At 47.1% G+C, this 22,024-nt stretch overlaps 1 protein-coding gene across 1 annotated transcript in view; it reads right to left on the reverse strand.

Annotated features, from left to right (window-relative positions):
- The window catches only part of Tnfrsf8 (TNF receptor superfamily member 8), a 35,476-nt gene extending 16,710 nt beyond the window's left edge, over window positions 1–18,766 (reverse strand). The window contains exons 1-8 of the mRNA XM_021161268.1: window positions 18,653–18,766; window positions 16,501–16,588; window positions 12,211–12,327; window positions 10,272–10,415; window positions 6,614–6,704; window positions 6,109–6,275; window positions 2,461–2,551; window positions 2,014–2,111 (exon numbers count right to left, since the gene is read on the reverse strand). Coding sequence (XP_021016927.1) covers window positions 2,014–2,111; window positions 2,461–2,551; window positions 6,109–6,275; window positions 6,614–6,704; window positions 10,272–10,415; window positions 12,211–12,327; window positions 16,501–16,588; window positions 18,653–18,766 — 910 coding nt within the window. The remainder of the gene's footprint in view (window positions 1–2,013; window positions 2,112–2,460; window positions 2,552–6,108; window positions 6,276–6,613; window positions 6,705–10,271; window positions 10,416–12,210; window positions 12,328–16,500; window positions 16,589–18,652) is intronic.
- Window positions 18,767–22,024: the final 3,258 nt, after the last annotated feature.

Genomic DNA, 22,024 nt, shown 5'->3' on the forward strand with positions numbered 1-22,024 from the left:
GCTACATAGTGAGACTTCATATAAAAACAACAACAAACAAAACAAAAACAACAAAACAAAACAAAGCTCTAGAAGTTGGAGTGCTGTAGCTGGTTGAGATGGGGAGAGCGAAAGGCTGGTTAGGGAAACTGAGACCATCAGCTCCTGAGGGCAGACACAAGGTCAGCTCTGCACAAAGCATTTTCAGCCATTGAAACAAAAAGGGCCAGTGGGATGGTTAGTGGGTCAAGTACTTACTGCAAGCCTGATGACCTGAGTTCAATGTCCAGAACCCACAGAAAGGTGGAAGGAAAGAAGCCCGCAGAAACTGCCCTCTAACTTTCAGACACGAACCATGGCATTGGGGCACTAACATCATATACATAGGAATGAATGGATATATTTTAAAGCCAAAGGAGGAAGATTAAATCTTGTCCAAAGTCACCCCTAGAGTCACCACTCAGGCCAGGTAACTTCAGCTTTCACATTCTTTACACACACACGTGCACAGGCACACAGCGTAACATGAATCAAACACAGAACCTAATGCATACTAAACCTAATGCATACTAAACTTAATGTATACTAAACTCAATGTATACTAAACCTTGCCTAGCCCAAGCCCATGCATTTACTCGACCCACCCTTACACAGCCTACACTGATTATTTTAATTGTTTAATTGTTACTTGGGTACATGCCTTGGGTGTTATTGCTCAAGTACGTTTTGTTTTGTTTGTTATTATTGGGACAGTAATTCAGGGTAGCTTCAAACTTGCTGTGTAGCCAATGATGACTGTGTTCTCAGGATTACCTACCTCCACCTCCTCTGTGCTCAGATTATAGGCATGTATTACCACACCAGTTTCTGTGGGCCTGGGAATGGAACCAAGGCTCTTTGGTGTGCTAGGCAAGCACTTTGCCAGCTAAGCCATAGCCACAAACCTCAAAGAGTTTTCTATGGCATGCTGAGAACTCTTAACTTGAGAACTATTGCCACCGTGTGTCCAAAACTAGTACCGCTAGTCCTAAAACTGATTGCCTGGTGTTACCTCATTAGCAGGAGCAGCAACTGTCTTGATCCTCCTCTGGTAATGTGAAGACCATACTTGTTCTATAGGCTGATAATCCTGGGGGCTGATTTGCTATCCATTTTATATCCAAGGAAACTGAGGATGAAGGGAATTAAGCTTCCTAGACTTTCATTAACTTATTCAATTTCTTTCTCCTTTCTATTTTTTTTTTTTTTTCCTTTTTGGATTTTCAAGACAGGGTTTCTCTGTGTAGTCCTGGCTGTCCTAGAGTTCACTCTGTAGACTAGGCTGGCCCTGAACTCACAGAGATCTACCTGCTTCTGCCTCCCAAATTCTAGAATTAAAGGCATGTACCACTACCCCAAGCGAGTTCTTTTCAAATAGGGTCTCATGTAGCCCAGGGTGGCCTTCAACTTGTTATATAGCAGAATGTGACCTTTAACAACCATGAGACAGGGTCTCACTATGTAGCCCTGACTGATCTTGAACCTGACTTGTAGACAAAGCATCTGTCACGCCTAGAGCCTTTTGTTTTGTCCTTCCACCTCTACATGGTTTCTCAGGATCAAACTGAGTTCATTGGGCTTGCTTCCTTGGGCAGGGCAGATGGCAAATGAGCCACTTCATTGATCCAACCCTGAACTTTTCCTATATCTACCTCTTAGCCATGGGATTATAGACATACACTACCAAGCCCCGTGGATACCCTGGTAGGGATCAGACCCAGAGGTGCTGAGCATTCTAGGTGAAAATTCAGCCAACAGAGCCACACCCCCAGTCTCACAACTGAATTTTGGGTAGCAATTATAGGTCATCAGAATGAAGTCATGAAAAAAGAAAAGTTCTGTCCCAAGAATGAGATAGTATTAGGAAACGACAGAGCCACAGGCTTTTCTAGAAGCCAGAAAGTTGGGATTGTCTTTATTTCTCAATCCACCCGAGGCCAAAGCCCTGAAAGGAAATCCCGCTGCCCCTTGCTTTGGACAGTGAATGATCATTACCTGGATCCAGAAATGGTGTTCCCGTGGACAATGGAGAGGTGGGCTGCATCCTGCTGCTGGTCCAGGCATCTACCACAAGGCTTAGGGTGGAGGCAGTACTATACCAAAGGAAACCAAGGACAAGGGTGATGATCACAGTTGCCATGTAAAAAGGGTGTGTCTAACGAAGGATGTTTCTTCTCTACAGAGGGTAAAGATGAAGCCTGGGAACCCAAAAGATCAACACAGTCTTTACAGGCATTGTGAGGTATTGATTAAGCTCTAGACCCTCTGGCTTTACAATCCTGTAATCACTGAGACAGACACACCGCCATGTTCCTCCCCAACCTCCCCGAAGGCCTCAAGGTCTGATGCCCCTGTATGTCTAGCCCTTACTTCCCTGGACACTGCCTGAGCATACAAAGGGCCATTCTGCCCTTCCCATGGGGTGCGGGGACTAGGAGTCACCTTGCAGGCTCCTTGCTGTTTTCTGAGGTGCTGATGTCAGGGAGTGTCCCTGGAGATGGAAGCTCCAAGGTCATATTCTTCTCTGCATTACCTATAGGTATGATGACATATTAGAATCAGTGCAGGGAGTTTGAATATCCAGTCTGCAGTGGGGAACAGTGGGAGGCAGTTGGGAGTTAGTGGGAAGTAGTGAGTGGGTGTCTTCCGTAACACACAATTCCTGGCTACAGGTGACAAAGGCCATGAGGGTTGTGCTTTAAAGCACCAAACTGGAGAGGCTGTGGTACTACGGGTTCTGCTATGCACGCTCCAGTGAAGTCTGCTTGGCAGGCCGAGAGGCCTGGAAGCACTCACGAGGCAAAGAGTTTCACGGAAACTCACCTCCTGGAACTTTGGCGTTCTCATAACCCGTATACTGATACCCTATCCCCGAGTTAGTCTGGTGTATGGATCCACGTGCTCTCTTTTAGTATTATTTTATTATAAGTGCCTTTTAAGATTGAATTCTGACATAGCTAAGCCTTCGCCAATGTTCCAATGTCCCAGAAAATCCTTGAAGCTGACAAACTAGGAATTCAGTAGGAATTCAGTAAGAATGTTGCCTATTCAGTGACATTCAGAATTGCCTCTAGTATTGTAAGAAAGATAGTGAAAGAAATCAGGTTTTACTATCTACTACATAGAGTTAGAAATCTCAGGGCAAGCTTAGCAATGTAAGTTTAGAATTCTTATTATAGTTATATATGGCAGACTACATTACTTATTAGTAGAAAGTCCCCTCACACTATCACTTAGAATAAAATCCAAGTCGCTCCCATATACAGGAATTTACAATGGTTTAGGAAGTAGATCGGGCTGTCGTTTTAGAGTATTGCATTATTCATGAGAAGGTTAGCTAGAGCGGAACTCCCTAATTAGAACCATGACTTGGGTGTGAAAGCCCTTGCCCTAGGAGTGTAAAGACCTCACACCTGGCTTCTAAGACTATAGCTGACCTTAGATAGAGCTGACCTTAGATAGACCTGACTTTGTCTCAGTTGTTTTATTGCCCAGCTCCTCCCAGTCTTTTTGTTTACATTCCTCTGTTTTGTGTAAGAGTCATTAAGCATCCGGTAACCTCATTTGTACCTTGCCGATGTGTCACCTAGCTTCCCTATTTTCTTCTGTATAAATAGTTTGATGTTCAATTTGAAAAATTACATTCAGATTCTACACAACCTCTTGTGTTGCGTTTGTCTGTCATTCGCTGACTCCTTGCCCATCTGCAACTTAGAGACCCGTTCTACTCAGACAAGGGACCCAAGAGGGTAGCGGCAGGGTTCCAAAAGTAGCTTCTGCTTTTTATTTAAAAGAAGCTTAAAGGGCAGCAAGATGGCTCAGCAGGAAAGACCTTAGGTGACTAAGGTGATGACCTTAGTTGGATCCTGGGACCCACATGGTGGAAGGAGAGAACCAACTAATCAATACCCACAGGTCGTCGTCCGACCCCATGGTGCATGTGTCATGTATGCATGCAAGCATGCCCGCACACAAGCATGCACACATGTCAAAGGGAGAAAAGGAACTCTGGTAAATATCCCAGCCACCCATCATGCCTCTGTATCCCAGCCATCCATCATGCTACTGTATCCCAGCCACCCATCATGCCTCTGTATCCCAGCCACCCATCATGCTACTGTATCCCAGCCATCCATCATGCTACTGTATCCCAGCCACCCATCATGCTACTGTATCCCAGCCACCCATCATGCTACTGTATCCCAGCCACCCATCATGCTACTGTATCCCAGCCACCCATCATGCTACTGAGAGGCAATGGAGCTTCAGAACATGGAGCCCGGAGGAAGGGAGAAAGGTCATCAGGAGTACATCTGTGAAAAAGTCCCTACCTCTCCTTTGCCTCTCTGTGCATCCTGGCCACCATGAGGTGAGCAACATCTGTGGAGATGAGCTGCCTCAGAACCAAGCAGATATAGACAAAAATTTCCCCAACTGAGAACTAAAAAGGACCCTTCCCCTTGTAATGCTGATTAGAGATGGTGTTCCTATCACAGAGAGGGAAAGCACGCTAAGAGGGATTATATTTAAAATATCAACTGACTTTCTGCATTGGCCATATGAAGTTACAAGCTGTTGTTTGTGTGTGTTTGGTTGGTTGGTTGGGTGGGTGGNTGGGAGATTGAAAGGGATAGTTCTGGGTGTCCTGGGTGTCACTATGTAGCTCTGGGTGTCCTGAAACTCTCGGTAGACCAGGCTTGCCTCAAATACACAGAGATCCACCTGCCTTTACCTCCTGAGTGCTGGGATTAAAAGCGTGCATCATCAGACCTACTAAAGATACAGCTTTCATTTGGTTTGTGTTTTTAAATGTTTAACCTTAAAAAAACAAAAAACCAACCAACCAACCAAACAAACAAAAAACCAGCCAGGCATGGTGGGAAGAAAAAAAAATGCCCCACAGGATTGCTTGGCCACAGGCCAATCAGGTAAGGGCATTTTCAAAATTGAGGTTCCCTCTTTTCAAATGACTATAGTTTGTATCAAGTAGACACAAAAACTAAGATACCTGAGCTACATAATGAATTCTGAGTCAGCTAGTGCTATACAGTGCTATGTAGCAAGACTGATTCTCTAAACAAAACAAAACAAAACAAAAAGCAACCCCCCCCCCACGAAAACAAACAAGAAATCCAAAGCCAAAATAAAAATAACACCACCACCACCAAAGGCAGAATAGTAATGAACATGTCTCCCAAAGGCCTTGGTGGAAAGTGTGAGGAGCATAGCGGGAAGGAAGGGCTTGAGACCAGAATCACAAGCCACCACCATTAACCAAACAAAAGCAGGAAGTACACAAGCATTATGTTCTAGTTCAGACTGGGAGATGGTTCCATCTGCAAGGTGCCTACTGCACAACTCTGAGAACCCAAGTTCAATGCCAGCAGCCAGATACAAAGGCAAGCATGGTGGAGCACACTTGTAGCCCCAGTGCTAGCGAGAAGACAAGTGAAACCTCGGGACTCATTGGCCAGCCAACAACGTAGCTTAATTGCTGAGTCCTGGGTCAATGAAAGGCCCTGTCTCAAAAAACAAGGTGGATGGCTTCTACAGACTCCCAAGGTTGACCTTTGACCTCAGTGAGGATCAGTACACACACACACACACACACACACACACACACAGAGAGAGAGAGAGAGAGAGAGAGAGAGATATTTATTATTCACTGGTATTTCCAAGCCCCAAGTTGTAAACACCCCAAACCTCGCACAGTGAATCTGTATAGTGCAGGCTGTTCACTTTCTCTGAGTGGTGAAACAGCAGCTGGGTCCTCAGCTATGAGAGCCATGAGGACCATTAGGGGCCATGGGAGCCATGGCCTGAACCCACCTGCTCTGTCATAAGCACCCTGAGTACAGGGCAGGAACACACAGCACCTGCCCCTGGCATGCAAGGGCACTCAGAAATTTTAGGAAAGAAAGAGCCCTTTCAGGACCTTTGGCCCTTGAGCCTCAGCCTCAGGAGCTGTATCGTGGAGACGCTCTTCTGTTCCTACTTGGCAAGCTGCAGCTCAGGGTCCTCTGCATACCTAGGTCCCCTTATCAGACAGCACCTCCTTGAGAGACTGCCACAGCTTCAATTAAACAGTACCTGGATCTGGATTGGGCTCCCTTGCCTTGGAAGAGGAAGATTCTGGAACCTTCACCAACTCAGTAGCATCTTCCTGCACAAGGTTGGTGACCCGCATTGGCAGCAAGCTCCTTGCACTGTCATTGGCTGGGGATTCTAGAGTAGGCATGGCCCGAGGAGTGGCATGGCTGTAGAAGAAGCCAGACAAAGATCTGATGACTTCACAAACCAGGAGGTCTGGGTTTGGGGATTAGTGTCTATGGAGAAAGGCTCCTGTCTCAGCCCCTATGTGCCCTGCTATGATCTGAGAGCAAGAGACAAGTTTCTTAGACCTGGGTCTCTTATGGGCACCAAGCAGAGCTAGACACACACAGCAGGGACTCATATAACTGGTGAGCTTGTCAGAGAGCCACCCTAGGGTCCTGCCAGCCTGGGCTGATCCCACCTGTGCATCCCGTGTGTCATGGAGACAGAGTAGCCCATCCAAAATCACCTGGAGAGGAACAGAAAGGAGGACAGGAGTCACCTAGTAAGTGTCTTGCAGTCATCCGGATTGGAGCAATTGGGACCAGATCCCGAGGAAGGCAGCTCACAGATAGGGTCCTTCTTTGCTGTGCCTATAAAAGAGACAGCAATGTCTTCAGAACAGGCACTGAGAAACTCAGAGTCCCCAGGAGCAGAAGTGTCACCAACACATGTAGAATCATGGAAAAGGTACTAGGAGGACACAATGGCTATCCTGAGACAGATTCTGGCTTTCCCAGTATCTGTTCACTCTGGAGTGAGGAGGATCTATCCCTTCACTTGGCTTGGTCAGTGATGCTCACAGATGTTCATACTCAGCTACAGAAACACAGACAGACAGACAGACACATACCGAGAGAGACAGACAGACACATAATTATATTTGTGCCCCCCAGAGATACATATATAGAGATACATATATACAGAGACACAGAGAGAGACATACACAGTAACATACACACAGAGACACATACACATAGACACACACATAGAAACACATAGACACACCCACAGAGAGAGACACACACAGACACACAAGTCACACAAGACAGGCACAAATAGACACAGATACACACACACACACACAAAGACACATACACATATACACATAGAGACACACGCAAATAAACACACACACACACACACAAGACATATACACACAGAGAGACAAACAGGCACACATAGACACAGATACACACACACAAACATACAGAGAGACACATACACATAGAGACACATAGAGAGACACACACAGACACAAGCAAAAACATACACAAATAAATACACACTGATACACACACAGACACACACACAGACACACACACAGACACACACACACACAGACACACACAGAGACACATACACACAGACACAAGCACAAGCATACACACTGACACACACAGGTGCGCGCACACATACACAGACGCACACAGACACACACAGACACACACACAGAGGCACACACAGACAGACACACACACACAGACACAGACACACACACACAGACATATACACAGACACACACCCACCATCAGATACTCCTGGGTTTGCCCTCCATCTCTACCACATTCTTACTAAGCCAGGCAGTCAAGTGATCATAACAGTCTTCATTAGACTGCTGTTTATATAAACAACCACATGAAAACAAGTCTGTCATACTAGGTAATAAACAGTAAGTGCTCAACCTTACTGCCTGTACTGTACTTTCTCACACCCCAACGCCAATCTCATCACCGAGGAAGGGAGTGACCCACATGAGTTAGAAGATGCCCCAACTGCTTCAGTGGAGGTGAATACAGCAAGGTCAGCAGTGCGATGAAGTTGACGTGGCTCAGCTGAGCACTCAATCCTGGCTTTACGTTCTTGGGCTGCTCAACTGCCATCTCTGGGTGTCAAACTCCCTACCCACAGAAAGGAGCTGATGGAATCTGCCCTGCAAACACGCGATGCTTGTGAAGAAAGTCTATAATAGCCTTGAGTGGTTGGTTATCTGGGAGCTATGCTGAAACAGAAGTTACTCTCCCCTTTCACAACCAGAAATCCTACATCCCCCAGAGCTGCCTTCTGGGAGAGTCCACAGGGGCTCCAGAGATGAACAGGGTCAGGTGACTGTGGCAGGGCCACTGACAGAATGTGCTGTGTCACTATGCCAGTAACGCACACCTTTAAGCCCAGGACTTGAGAAGTGAGCAGTTCTGTGAGTTTCAGGTCAGCCTGGTCTACATAGTGAGTTCCAGGCCAGCGAACAGCTACATAATGAGACCCTGTCTCAATAAAAGGAGCGATGTGGTCTTAGTAGTTAAGATCACTGGATACTTTTTCAGAGGATGGGATTCAATCCCCAGCTCACAACCTTCTATAATTCCAATTCTAAGAAATCCGATAACCTCTTCTTGCCTCTGTGGGCATTAGGCATGCATGCGGTACACAGACATACGTGCAGGTAAAACACTCATATACATAAAATAAATAAATCGAAAAATAAAAATGAATCTGGGTGTAGTGGCACATGCCTGTAATCCCAGCAGTCAGGAGTCTGAGGAAGCAAGATCAGAAGTTCAAATCCAACCTGGGCAACAGAATGACTCTGTCTCAAAAGATAAATAAAGAAATAAAAAAAATTAATTTTAATGATGTCTTTGTGCTAGGAGTATTGCTTATTGGTATAGTCCTTGTATGACATGTAAGGCCTTGGGTTCAGTCCCCAACACACACACACACACACACACACACACACACACACACACACACACACACACTCATACACTCGTGTGTCCATGCATGCATACACACATGCACACACAGCTCACACATTTCATACCCACACTTGGGAGGATGAGACAGGGGGATTACTGTGGTTTTGAAGCCAGTCTTGCCGCATAGTGACTTACAAGACATCCTGGGCTACAAAATGAGAGCGGGTCTCAGAAAGTCATAATCTAACAACATAATGATCTATGTCAGTTGGTAACCAATATAAATATAACAAGATACATTGTATTCTCGCTTACATGGTAGGTTTTTGAAACTTACTGAGCATTATAGACAGAACATCTTAACTTAGACCTGCCACATTTTAAGCATTTTTTTTTTTAACACATGGCAATGGCAGGACTTCAGAGACAGGCCTCTGTTGCCCCCATGTGGCAGTCTTGGGAACTCCGCCCAGACAGCCTAGCCATGCTAGCTGGAAGGTTGAGACTCTGTCTGACAGACAAACACGGAAGCCTTTAAGTTACATCTCCTCATCATAGGAGCAAGGAGAAAGAGTTAAAGGAACTGGCCCCATCCACAGGTGAAAAGCTTCGATACAGCCCAGCCCTCAGCTACGTTGCTGATTGCAGACAGGGTCCCACAGTACAGAGCATTCTGTGATTCAGGAATTTGGAAAAAGCCCATGAAGCTAGGAGCCAGAAAAGCCAAGGACACCGGTTAGAGAAAAGGGTTTGCAGTTTTCACCCCTCACCATCGGTTTGCCCCACGAGGAGTTTATGTGATTATAGTGTCCTTTTTGCACCCCCACCTCCATGTCTCTCTTCTAGAAAGCACACCACCACCTCCTTTTTTGAGAACAGAGTCTCACTAAGGAATCAGCCTAGCCTCCTAAACACCACTTTTAATGGCAACCAGTGAAGTTCCATGATTCTTATCTCTTCCTCTAACCATGAACTCCTCCCTTGTATTGTCAAAAAATTAGAAACTGGCGATGGTAAGGCCTGATGTCACAAGGCAAACTGGGGGAAAAAACAAAGCAAAGTAATTTCTCTGCCTTTAATCTGTTGCCTAATGTCTCTGTACCCCTCTCTCCAATAAAATGTCCTATTCTGACACAGGGAAGGCAGCTCTAATTTGTCAGATAAATCCCAGGGTAGAGACTTGAGGCTTCCTACTTACTTGTGGACCACCAGAGAATGGTCCCTGACTCCAAGCTTCAAATGGGCCCACAGCCTCCTTTAACTAGGCCTGGGCCTCTGCCAGTAGAGTACCTCTAACAGGATGCAGATGTGAGCAGTGAGCAGCAGAAACCTCGGATAGATGCTGCACACATCACAGTATGGGGAGAGAAGCTTCAATCTGTTATCCTACAGTGGTGGGAATGTTAGGGGGCCTGTGGTGGGCACAACAGTAGCTACTAAGGAGCTGTGGGTAGGGACACTCACCTGGAGACTTGACAACCTCCTCTCCAGAACAGTGAAGTTTGCAGCGGGCGCAGGAATTGACTGCTGGTGTGCAGCAGTGCATGCCAGGCTCACACTCACAGATTCGAGGAGAGTTCCCAGAACACGGAGCCTTCTCCACAAGGCCTGAGAGACACAGAGAGGGTCATGGAAGGGAAAGAGGGGAGCTAAGGGTGGGGTCCAGTATACACAGGGACAACCCAGGATGAAGGTAAGATGCCACATGACCCTCTGTCAGACCAGCTGGCTGTCACTCTGTGCCTTTCCTCAGTTCTCCTGATGTGCATGAAAGGGGCAGTGTGAGGGTGACCTTCACTTCCAGCCCATATGTCTGCACACTACAACATAGATTACAAACAAATAAATGTGGGGCTAGGGAGATGGCTTAGTGGGTAAAAGCAGTTGTTCTTAGAGCAGAAGGTCCTGAGTTTATATCTCCAGGGCCCATGTAAAAAACTGAACTGAGAGGACCCTATATGACTGCTACAGAAATGGGAAGACTCCTAGGGCTGGCTAGCCAGCCAATGTAGCTGAACCAGTGAGCTCTAGGTTCTGAGAGAGTCTCCGTCTCAAATAGGAAGTTGGAGAATGACTGAGGAAGACTCCTAACATCAGCTGACACTGACACACACAGACACAGACACATAGACACACACACACAGATATATATATATGACACACACTATATATATGTATACACACACACACATACATATATGATGTCCTAGGATATGGAAAGAACTGAAGTACACGTAACTGTGTGACAGGCCATTCTGAAAAGGCATTACACTGTGATTTTCATGGACCTCCAGCAAAACTGAGGTTTTAACTGTACAGGCAGGAAAGCCATCAGTGGTTGCCACGGTGAGGAGGATAGAAAGATAAACTACAGAAGCATGAGGAGTTTTAGGAAGTGCACTGTATGTTCTGGGCACAGATACACTGTCCATGGCCTAATCCCACACCATGTGCATCCCAGATGAATCATGATGAGGAATGAACTCGGCAATACATAGCCACACTAGCTCATCTTCTGTATTGGAGTCTGACTACTAAATGGTCTCCTCTGAGGGAGATGGCTGTGGGATAAACCACTTTCTGTGAAAGCATAGGACTTGAGTTTCATCTCCAGAACCCATGCTTAAAAAGATGGGGGTGGGGGTTTGGAGAGATGGCTCAGTAACTAAGAGTATTGCTTGCCTTGCATGATTAAAGTCCTGAGTACCATCCTCAGCATTGCATAAACTAGGCATGGCAGTGCAGACCTGTGATCCCAGTACCTGGGACATGGAGACAGAAGGACACACGCGCGCGTGCGCGTGCGCACGCGCGCGCACACACACACACACACACAATTAGGAAGAAAATACAATCTTTAGAAAAACCTTTGCATGCAATAAACAAAATACACATTTTTAAAAAGGCTTTGATTAAATATGATTATTAGGTTTTGAGAACAATCTCAACATGTCTTTCAACCTAACCATCTACACAAAACCAAAAGAAAATGCCAGACACTATCACTAAACACAAGCAATTAATATTAGAAGAACCTATTTCAAGAACTCTCCTGGAAGCATCACCTTCTTTGTTAAGAAAGAATGCAGCTCTTGATGCCAGGGCACTTCTCAGACTGCTCCAGGAAGGCCCTTCACATTATGAATCCTCAGATTCTTCACTATAGAAACGGGTTGCGAAAAGGGTCCTTCATGGGGCATTGTGATGATGCTCATTCTCCCTCCAGGGAGCATACTGCATGCTTTTGTGAAAAGCATGGATGCAAAAGATGGTGGCTGATATCAATCTTCAAATCCAGAGAGGTAAACTGAGACACCAGGAGATCAGATCTTGATACTTCCTGCCTCTCAGATTCCACCCTCCCCCAAGAGACACGTTCCAGGGAGAGAGAATAGGTTCTCACCTGGCAAACACGTCACGCAGGCTGTGCACTTCCCGTCTTCATTGACGTAGTAGTCAGGTGCACACTGCTTCCTGCAGTGGGCAGGACCCTGTGGGCATGGCTGTGTTGGAGACAACCCTGGGGAAAGCAGCAGAGAAGTTCTAGGCTAGGTTGTCTTGGTAACAGGCTGGCCTTCCACCCTCCATTTCTCATAACTAAACCCCATTCATCTCTGCTTTAAACCACGGTTGCATCAGATAATGATTGTGTTACAGATGGAAGCATGGACCTCGATGGAGGTCACTGGGAACAAAAGGGCAGCCCAGGTATGGGGAAGATCTGGCATTCCTGGGCTGCCACCTGACAATCCGTGACCATGGACAATTGCAGCGACCTCACTCATAGTGACAATATGATCTGTTTCTCCTAGAGTGGACAAGGGTGAAGCGTCAGTGAAGTTCAGCAAGTATAGTCTGAGTGCTGGCTGTCACTCTCAGCAGAGGTCCTGATTCTCTGAGGGAACTGAGGGGACTATGGGGAGTTAAGGCCATGAAGATACTGATTCAAGCTGACTGAGAGGCCCTGGAACCACCCAGCAATCTTCCTCCCAAACTTAGAGGACAGGAGATGCAGGATGATGACGGAGGCAAAGGGTACATGATATCTGCCAGATTCTATCTGTTCTGCCAGAGCCTGTCATGTTTGTTTAGTCACGTGTGTTTCCCACTGCTTCATCACAGGTTAAGCACATGACTGAGGTGGTCTAATCAGAACATTTCATTTTTCCCCATCATGGCCTCAGAATAGGCATGTGACTCCAACAGACCAATCAGGACGTGCTATCTTTCTCACCATTGTGATTGGCTCAACATAGGCACATGACCATCAGACCACCAACCAATAAGCCCCATCTCTTGAGCGTTTTTCAAGATGGATGCTCTGGCTTTTTCTACTGAGTTTCTGGTTAAAATTGATTAAATCTGGCTTGGTAGCATATTCCTTTCGTCACGACTGGGGAGTTAAATTTCAGTATCTAAATGTATCTACCTGAAATACTCCCACACTTTTCAGGATGGGTATCTCTGTTTACAGCAATCATTGAGTCTCCTGTTGCAGGGCCTGGATAATATTTGGTGAACCTATGTTCTTCTGACTCATGAATAGAAGCTGGAGAGACATCAGGGCCTTCCCCATCCCAACCCTGAACAAGGCCTGGGGTCCAGAACACCAAGGAAGGCTGAAGGAGCTCAGGGTTGAGCTCAGGTGATTGTGGATCGTGTTCAAGTTCCTTCTCTGGCTTCCTATGAGGTTTATGTGCTACTGTGGGGAAAGAGCCAGGCCTCCTTTGTAGTGGCCTGAACCATAAGTGCTGTTGGTCATTTTATGATGCAGGTAGTGAGTTGTCACCACAGGTATGTCAGCAGAGAACTGGGAAGTGACTGTCAGGAGGTGGCAAGGCACCCCTCCTAGGTGAGGACAGACAGGAGAAGACCTCTCAGCCTCTCAAATTCAAAGGTCTTCCAGCTTCCTCTACCAGCCCACCCACGTGCAAACCCTGCCACATAGTTGAGCGCTGATTTGAGAGGGCGGGCAAAATGTCAGAAATTTCCCCAAAACACGGAAGAAGGGGTTTTTTTGGTTTTCCTCTGTGGCTTGTCCGGAAGCACAGGGTCAATAAAACTCCAGCAAAACGCCCCGCCCACCACAAAGACCTGAGGTGCTCAGCCACTTTCAGCACTGAGCCTTAGAGGAAGTGAGAGGAGGGAGCAGCCCCTGTCTGTAAGTCCCAGCTGTTAAGTGGAGAAAGCCTAAGACCTAGGGGTCATGCTGACAAGTGTCTTTCTCTCTCTGACTGGAACTGTGGCCTCAGAACGTCATAGCACTGTGGCCACACCTCTCTGTGGACAGAAGGGCAAAAACCAACCAGAACAGAAATGCAGGAAGCCAGTCCCTTGCAGCAAAGGAAGGCTCGTAGAGGTAGTGTCTCAGAGCTGCAATAGGATGGAGATAGCAGAAAGGGACACGCAGGGGTAAAGGAAACAGACAGCACCAAAGGACCAGAGGCCTGAAAAAAAAAAAACGGGAAGAGCTGGAAGAAATGACCTCTTCCAAAAGTGATCTTGCCATTGGATTGAAGGGTGGGTGGAGGGAATAGATGAGGAGCAGGAATAGATGAGAGGATGGGGAGGTGGGAGGAGACCACTGTGGACTAGAATTGCTCACACGCCCCACTCCCCACCCCCAATTCATAATGAAACCCTTAACTTTCATTTGGAGAGACAGAGGTTTGGGAGCTCACTATGTATAAAGGAGCCCACCAGAAGCCCTAAACCCATGGAATGAGTGGGTCTCTATGAAAAAGGGAGTACACACCATAGAAAGGTGGTACGGTCAGACTGTAAGCCAGGAAGAGCTCTGGACAGAAACCTAATCAGGACAGAACCTTGTCCTTGGGTCCTCCAGTTTCTAACTAGGGGAAAGCAATGGTCTGCAGGACCCCAAAGAGGAATAGAGAGGAGGATGAGCTGGATTGGGAGGCAAGTAGGGGGCAGGAAGGAACCCAAGAGAAGCTGGGTATAGTAGCACAGGCCTGTAATTAATCCCAGCACTGGGAGAGGGCAAGAAGCAAGAGGATCAGGAGTTCAAGGCCAGCATTCGCTGCCACAAAGTTTAAAGGCAGCTTAGGCTACATGGGATTCTGTCAAGCTGTCATCAAAGGATCATCACAGGAACATTTAATTTTGTTCTTGTTGTTTGGCTGTTTTGTTTTGTTTTGTTTTATTTTGTTTTGGGAGACAGGGTTTCTCTGTGTAGCCCTGGCTGTCCTGGAACTCACTCTGTAGATCAGGCTGGCTTCAAGCTCACAGAAATCCACTTGGCTCTGGCTGGGATTAAAGGCTTGCTCCACCACCACCCAGCTCAAATAGTTTTCTTTATGTATATGTGTATTTATGAGTGTATGTTTTGTGTGTGTGTGTGTGTGTGTGTGTGTGTGTGTGTGTGTGTGTATGTGTGTCCTCAGAGGTGTCAGATCCCCTGGAGCTGAAGTTCACAGGCAGTTGTGAACTGCCTAATGAGGTTGTTGGGAACTGAACCTGGGTTCTTTGGAAGAACAGGAAGTGCTCTTAACCACTGAGCCATCTCTCAAGGTCCACAGAAATATTTTAAAATCATTTTTGGGAATAGACATTATTAAGTTCTTTCTCAGATACATCATCTGGTAACCCGTGCAAGACTGCTCCATCAGAGAACACAGGGCTAAGCAGTTGTCCAAGCATCTCACCTAGCTATAGTCACATCTCCAATGACCTTGTACAGTACTACCTGCACCCACCTCCAGACATTGTGCCTGGGAAGCATTAATATTGGGTACATGGGCCTACTACTTCTCACCCACAGGAAGCCCTCCAGACATGGTGACCTACCTCTGATGCTGTCCTAAAAGCAGGGGCCAGATACACTGAGCCAGTGACAGAGACTTCCTCCCACCCTTAACTGTCATAGCTAATGTTTCTTTCAAGCAGACATCTATTCCCGGATCTCAGAAACAGCACCACAACTGCACCTCATACCCCAGCCACCAATGAACCCCCGACATGTGCTTGAGACTTTTGATCATAGTCACAGGGAATCAAAATGGCTCATAACCCCTTTTCTAATCTTCAGGCCTGAAGATTGTTCCAGATGGATTTCCTGAAATTCTTCTAGAACTCACACTGTACTAGGGGTGGAGGAGCATTCCAGGAAGCCAGCAGTGGTTGGGCAAGCTCTGTCCCATAGAAGTTGCAGCCCAGGGCAGCCTGGGACGAACACATGTGCTGGCTTGGAGCAGACATGAACTGTAAAGGTTGGGGTGAGGTAGTATAGTCCTGCAGTCCCAGCTCGATTGATACTGAGGTAGGATAGCAGGTTCATTGCTTTCCTTGAAAGAGAACCCAGTTTCAAGCCTCAGCATTCAGATGGCAGCTCTAGTTCCAGGGGATCTGACACCCTCTTTTAATCTATGCAAGAGCTTGCATGCAAACAATACATAAACCCAGGCAAAATACTCATAAAATGAGGGAGGAGGAGGGCGAGAAGGTCTTGCATCCTTGTGGCAGCAGCAGCCCTAGTCTGCCTAGAAGGCAGCCTTGCCATTCCCCAGACCTTGTGACATTAGAGATGGCCTTTGGAAACCTGTAGCTAACCATGATCATGATCATCTTTGTTGCCTTCTATCCATCCCTCTTCAACCCCTGCTTTTCTCCAGTTCCTCCATGGATATCATATACTAAAACAATCTACCTCTTGCCTTTGGTATCCCATACTCACCTGAGGGGCACTGGTAGCAGCAGTTCCTGGCAGCCTCCCCTGGGTAGTGGCTGAGGTCTCCCGCACAGGTGGTCTTGAGTGGTCGATCCTGGAGGGTCAGAGAAGCTGGTGAGATAAGGCCAGACTTCCACCCTTAATTCCACCCTGCAGTCCCTGCTTGGTATCTGCTCACTGTCAAGGCTGAGACCTACAGTCCTAGAGATCAGGAGAAATTCCTGACTCCTCATATCCCCGCAGAAACAACGGCAGCTTAGATGCAAATAGAACACCCAAGAATCTCCATACCCTCCTCTGTTCACAGGTCCACCCTGCACCCCTCCTCTCAGCCAGTTAGTTCTCTCAGATACCTTCAAGCTATCAACCATAGCAGCAGCTAGTCCCACCAGTGTTCTCCTCCAGGGGACTGACAAGCCTCCCACCATGTCTCTGGGACAACTGCAGCAATAAAAACACCTGGTAAAGTTTTATATGAGCTGAAATCCTGCATGCCCAGATGGAAAAGTGCCCAGATCCCGAGACACAGGCAGGACCTTGCCCATGCCCAGCAAACTCAGATTCTCCCTCTGGAAACAAAACATGAACCCATCACCATGTCTATTAATAAATTCTGTCTGCTCTTGAATTTGACATAGGGCAAACTGCTCAGTCTGTTTTATTTTTCGGGGTGGGGGGCATTGTGGCACACACTTTACTCTCAGCCCTTGGAAGGCAGAGACAGGCTGATCTTTGTGAGTCCAAGGCCAGGACAGCCAGGGCTATACCTTGAGGCCCTGTCTCAAAACGAAACAAAAAAGGAAATAATGTGTTTGGCTTGTATATATGTCTGTGTGAGGGTGTCAGATCCCCTGGAACCTGAGTTCTGGGATTAAAGGCATGTGCTAGCCTATGTAGCAATTTCCAAACACAGCTATAGTGAATTAAGTGCCAGTTCTGATAGACCATCATCTAATTTTCTTCCTTTCTCCNCCCCCCCGCCCCCCCCCCCACTTCTTTTCTAGACAGACTTTCAAATAGATGAGACTGGCCTCAAACTCAACTAATAGCTAAGCATAACCTTGAACTACTGGTCCTTCTACCTCCCAAGTGCTAGAATTCTAGGCATGTGCCACTACACCCGGGTTTTAAGCTGTGGCTGGAATCCAGGGCTCCAGGCATGCTAGACAAGCACTCTGCCAACTGAGTCACACTCCTAGCCTTGCTCTCCATCCAGTGCTTTTTTTTTCCCCAAGCTCTTGCGCTGATCATTTAGCTGCAATGTTCAAGGCTGCCATCTGTCCTGCATTGTTGTTGGCACTAACCGATGCATGAAGGTTGCCAATTTGCATTCGGTATCAATGCTGCTTTTTAAAAGATGCAGTAGCTTTGGTGGGGTGGGGTGGTGCAGTGATAGCTTGTGGTATGGTTTCTTTGCATTTCTCTCATGATTAATACCGGCCTCACTTATTATTGGGAATAAAGTCCTGCAGCTTTCTAGAGTTCTTTCAACTGTAAGCCCCACTGGGAGATGGGCTTTTGTTGGACTGTGAATGGCAGTCTGTGTTCTGGAGACCCAGTAGAAAATTCTACAAGGGACAGAACTGTAACTGTAAGCTATGCTCCCAGACATTAGGCTCCTGATACCATGAGCCCTCAACTCCATAATCCTGAGGCTATCAGTCACACAAGCAATGTCCCAAGCTCATGGTATTCTGGCTAGATTCCACCTTCACAGTTACCTGAGGCTCTTGTCTCTCTTACTCTCACCTCTCACTCTCCTTCTCTCCCCCCCCCCCTGCCCCTCTCTCCACAGGGACATGGCTGTCCTCTGCTTCTTTTCTCTCTCTCTGCTTTTCTACAATAAAGTTTTTACATGGACCATCACTGCTCATCAGGACCCGCCATGCTGGAGCAATGGAATAGACTTTCCCCTAAAGAACCACGTCTAATCTCCCGCAGGAAGGCCTCCCAGCGTTTCCAGCTGCCAGACCGGAACAAGGACTCTTGCCCCTGCAGAAACCACCTTTCTTCGCCCCCCCCCCCTTCTCTCTTTGGCCTTGGAGCTGACTGAGCAGCCCCTGGGGCCCCCACTTCGTTCTCAGCTCTTCCGAGACATCCAGCGGTGTTCTGGGGTATCCAAGACCGAGAACCCCAAGACTATGTTTTCCCTACCCACCAGAGGGGAGTTTGGCGGCTTGATGCCCATCCAGCCGCGGTTCCTTGGGGTCCCATGGCAATCACCCAAGTCTGCCCGCCCAGTGCCCCCGAGTTCTGGCGAGACGCAGGTCATCTCTCCCACTCCTTTTATTTCCCCACGCCCAGTGTCTCACAAGCTTTGTCACGGTTAACATTGATTTTCAACTTAACAGGACCTAGAATCACCTAGGAGACAAGCCCATCATTGGGGAAAGTCAGGGTAGAAACTAACACATTGACCATGGAGGAGGCACTGCTTACTGGCTTTTCCCAGGCTCACAGTGGCTGCCTCTTTCTTTATACCGACAAGACTCACTTGCTCAGGGATGGCACCTCCAAAGTGAGCCTTCCTGCATCAATTAGCCAACATGAAAATGCCCCACCCATTTATGCCCATGGGTCAAACTAATGGGAGACAATTCATCCACCGAGCTTCTCTCTTCCTAGATGTGTCAAGGATACAACCAAGACCCGCCATCACACTTGCCTTGGCTACCTATGAATTCAAGGCCAGTCTGGTATGCAAATGGGGGTAGGGTGGGGTGTTGTATTTGTTGCCTTGGCTACATATGAATTCAAGGCCAGCCTGGGATGCAAATGGGGGTAGGGTGGGGTGTTGTATTTGTGGAAACTTCAGAGAGCTAGACCAAGCTTAGTGGTGCTGGAAGGTGGGTGTGTGGGTGCTAACTATACTTTTTTTTTTGACACTTCTGAAATCATGTCACCATGCTAACTTGAAATGATAAATATAACCTATGGTTTAGGGCTGGGTTGTAGCTGAGTGGTAGAGTGCTTGCCTAGTATGTATGATACTTGGTTCTGACTGCAGCAGCTAAGAACACTGAGACATTCACACAGCACAGTCGGGAGGCACAGGCTGCCTCTGTTCTCTCTCTCTCTCTCTCTCTCTCTCTCTCTCTCTCTCTCTCTCTCTCTCTCTCTCTCTCTGTCTCTTGCAGGTCCTTTGAAGAAGCTTTTATTTCTTAAGTCACAGGGGTGGGGCTAGGGTGCTCCTAGGACCCTCCAGGTAGCAACCCAGCGGCACAAGCTGCAGTTCCCTGATGGGCCCCTCCCTGCGTGAGTACAGAAGCCTGAGGCAGAGCTAGCTGGGGCTGTGAGGACTCAGCCCCGTGGGGCCTTCAGAGTATGGGAAAATTTTATGTCCTTGCCCTGGGTTTTCCCTCCTGGCCTGCCCCATCGTCTCACTGATAGCTAAAGAGCATGAGGCAGCATTGCCCTGGCCCTGAACCATCTGAGAACCATCTGTCTGCTTACATCCCTGCTGTCCCACCCGGGGCAGGTGAAAAGGTATATGGTTCCCCGCATCACTTCTCCAAAGCCAGCCTACTTTCAGTCAACTCCTGCTTTATAGATAAGGAAACTGAAGTCCAGAGAGGCACAGCTGTTTGCCTAAACTCACACAGCAACCAAATGCAAATTGGAGATTTGAACTATACCGTGTCTCCATTTCTCCCCCTCCCTCATCTCAGCCACAGGTTATCTTTAAAAAGTCCAGTGTACTGGAAAGGACAACATGTCACCCCATACTCCATATCAAATCATGAGCCCAAATTAAGGGACTTTCTACAATTTACCCATTTTTAAATGTCAGAACAGAAACTGAAGAGATGGCTCAGCAATTAAAGAGTGGGAGGAACAGAGTTTAAAACACCAGCCTCACATAAATAATAATGAAAATGTCAGTTCAGAACAAATCATGCTGGCACATACCTGGAATCCATCTCTAAGGAGGCAGAGGCTGTAAGATTAAGTGGTCAAGGTCTCCCTTAACTGTATATAGGATACCTGAGACCCTGTGAGACCCTGTCTCAAAAGGTTTTTTTTTTTTTTTTTTTTTAAAGTCAGCACTCAGTTCCAGCACTCAGGAGATAGAGGCAAGACAAATTCAAGTCCATCCTGGGTACCTGGCTGGTAAGGTGGAAAGAGGGTAAGAGTTTATCTCAAAAGAACTTGGAGGGTGGGGAGACAGTAGAGGATTGGGGATATAGTTCAGTGGTAGTATGCTTGCCTAGGATGAGGCCGTGGGCTTAAGCCCCAGCACCACTAAACCAACCAACCAACCAACCAACCAACCAACCAACCAACCAACCAACCAATTTCAGTGTCTGAATTATAGGCTGCTGAGGAATGTGAGGGAGATCACTCTAATGGATAATATTTGAATAACTGGTAAATTAGAATGCAGGCTGTTTGTTTGGCTTTGCTTTGTTGACACTGGGTCATGCTATGTAGCCAAGGCTGGTTATGAAATGTTTCTCAGGCCCCAGCCTTCCGAGTAGCTGGACATAGAGAACCATGGCACCAGAATAATTGGGGACTCTTTTCTAAAATTCTGTGTAAGTTCACAACCTGCACTATCTTCTGGATGCCCAGGGTAGCAATGGGAGCCTGTCACTCAGAGCCCCACGGAGGGAGCCCCAAGTGTGTGTGTGGGGGGGGCGCTGGGGGAAGGCCCTAGCTTTCTTAGTCCCATAAAGGGACTAAGCCACCTGTAGCTGCCTCTGCCTAAACTGTATTTTTATTCCCCTAATCCACCAGTTCTTCCTTACCTTCCTGTTCTCTCGGGGTGACCTCATACTTACCCTGTCCCTGCATCCCATTCACAGTACAGACACCAGAAAGGCCTTTGTTTTGGGTTCTGAGTCAAGCCTTTTAACAGCAGATCTATCTCTCCAGATCTGAAAGGTCTTTGTTTTATTGGCTTTGTGTTCTCTGGTACTTGAGAAGAACCAACTCCCTGGTGCATACTAGACAAGCACTCTGCCTACTCTGCCTTAGTGCCTCTGTTTTTATTTAGAAGGTCTCACTAAAATTTCCAGGCAAGTTATGATCCTCCTGCCTCAGTCTCTTGACTAGCTGGAAATACAGGCCTGTACCACTAGATCTGGCTACCACCAAAAGCTTCTTTTCTTCTTCTTTAGATATGTTCATTTTATTTTATGTGTGAGTGTTTTGACTGTATGTAGTATGTGCACCACATGTGTGCTTGGTGCCCATGGAGGTTAGAAAAGGGCATTGGATCCCCTAGAATTTGAGTTATAAGTGGTTATGAACCACCATGTGGGTGCTGGGAATCAAATTCTGGTCCTCTGAAAGAGCAACAGGTGCTGTTAACTACTGAAACAGTGCTCCATCCCCTATCACAGGGATCTTTGAAACCACAGGTCTGAGAGTTCCTGTGCCACAGAACACTGGGCACCACACTGTCTAGACTCTCCAGGCCCCACAATCAGGAGTCAAATAAACCTCTTTTCTAAAAATTTAAAATACTGTTGTTGTTGATGATGATGATGGTGCTTCTATGTATTCTGTGTGTGTGTGTGTGCTTGCA

This window comes from Mus caroli, chromosome 4 (genome assembly GCF_900094665.2).
Source record: "Mus caroli chromosome 4, CAROLI_EIJ_v1.1, whole genome shotgun sequence".
Lineage (NCBI taxonomy): Eukaryota > Metazoa > Chordata > Mammalia > Rodentia > Muridae > Mus > Mus caroli.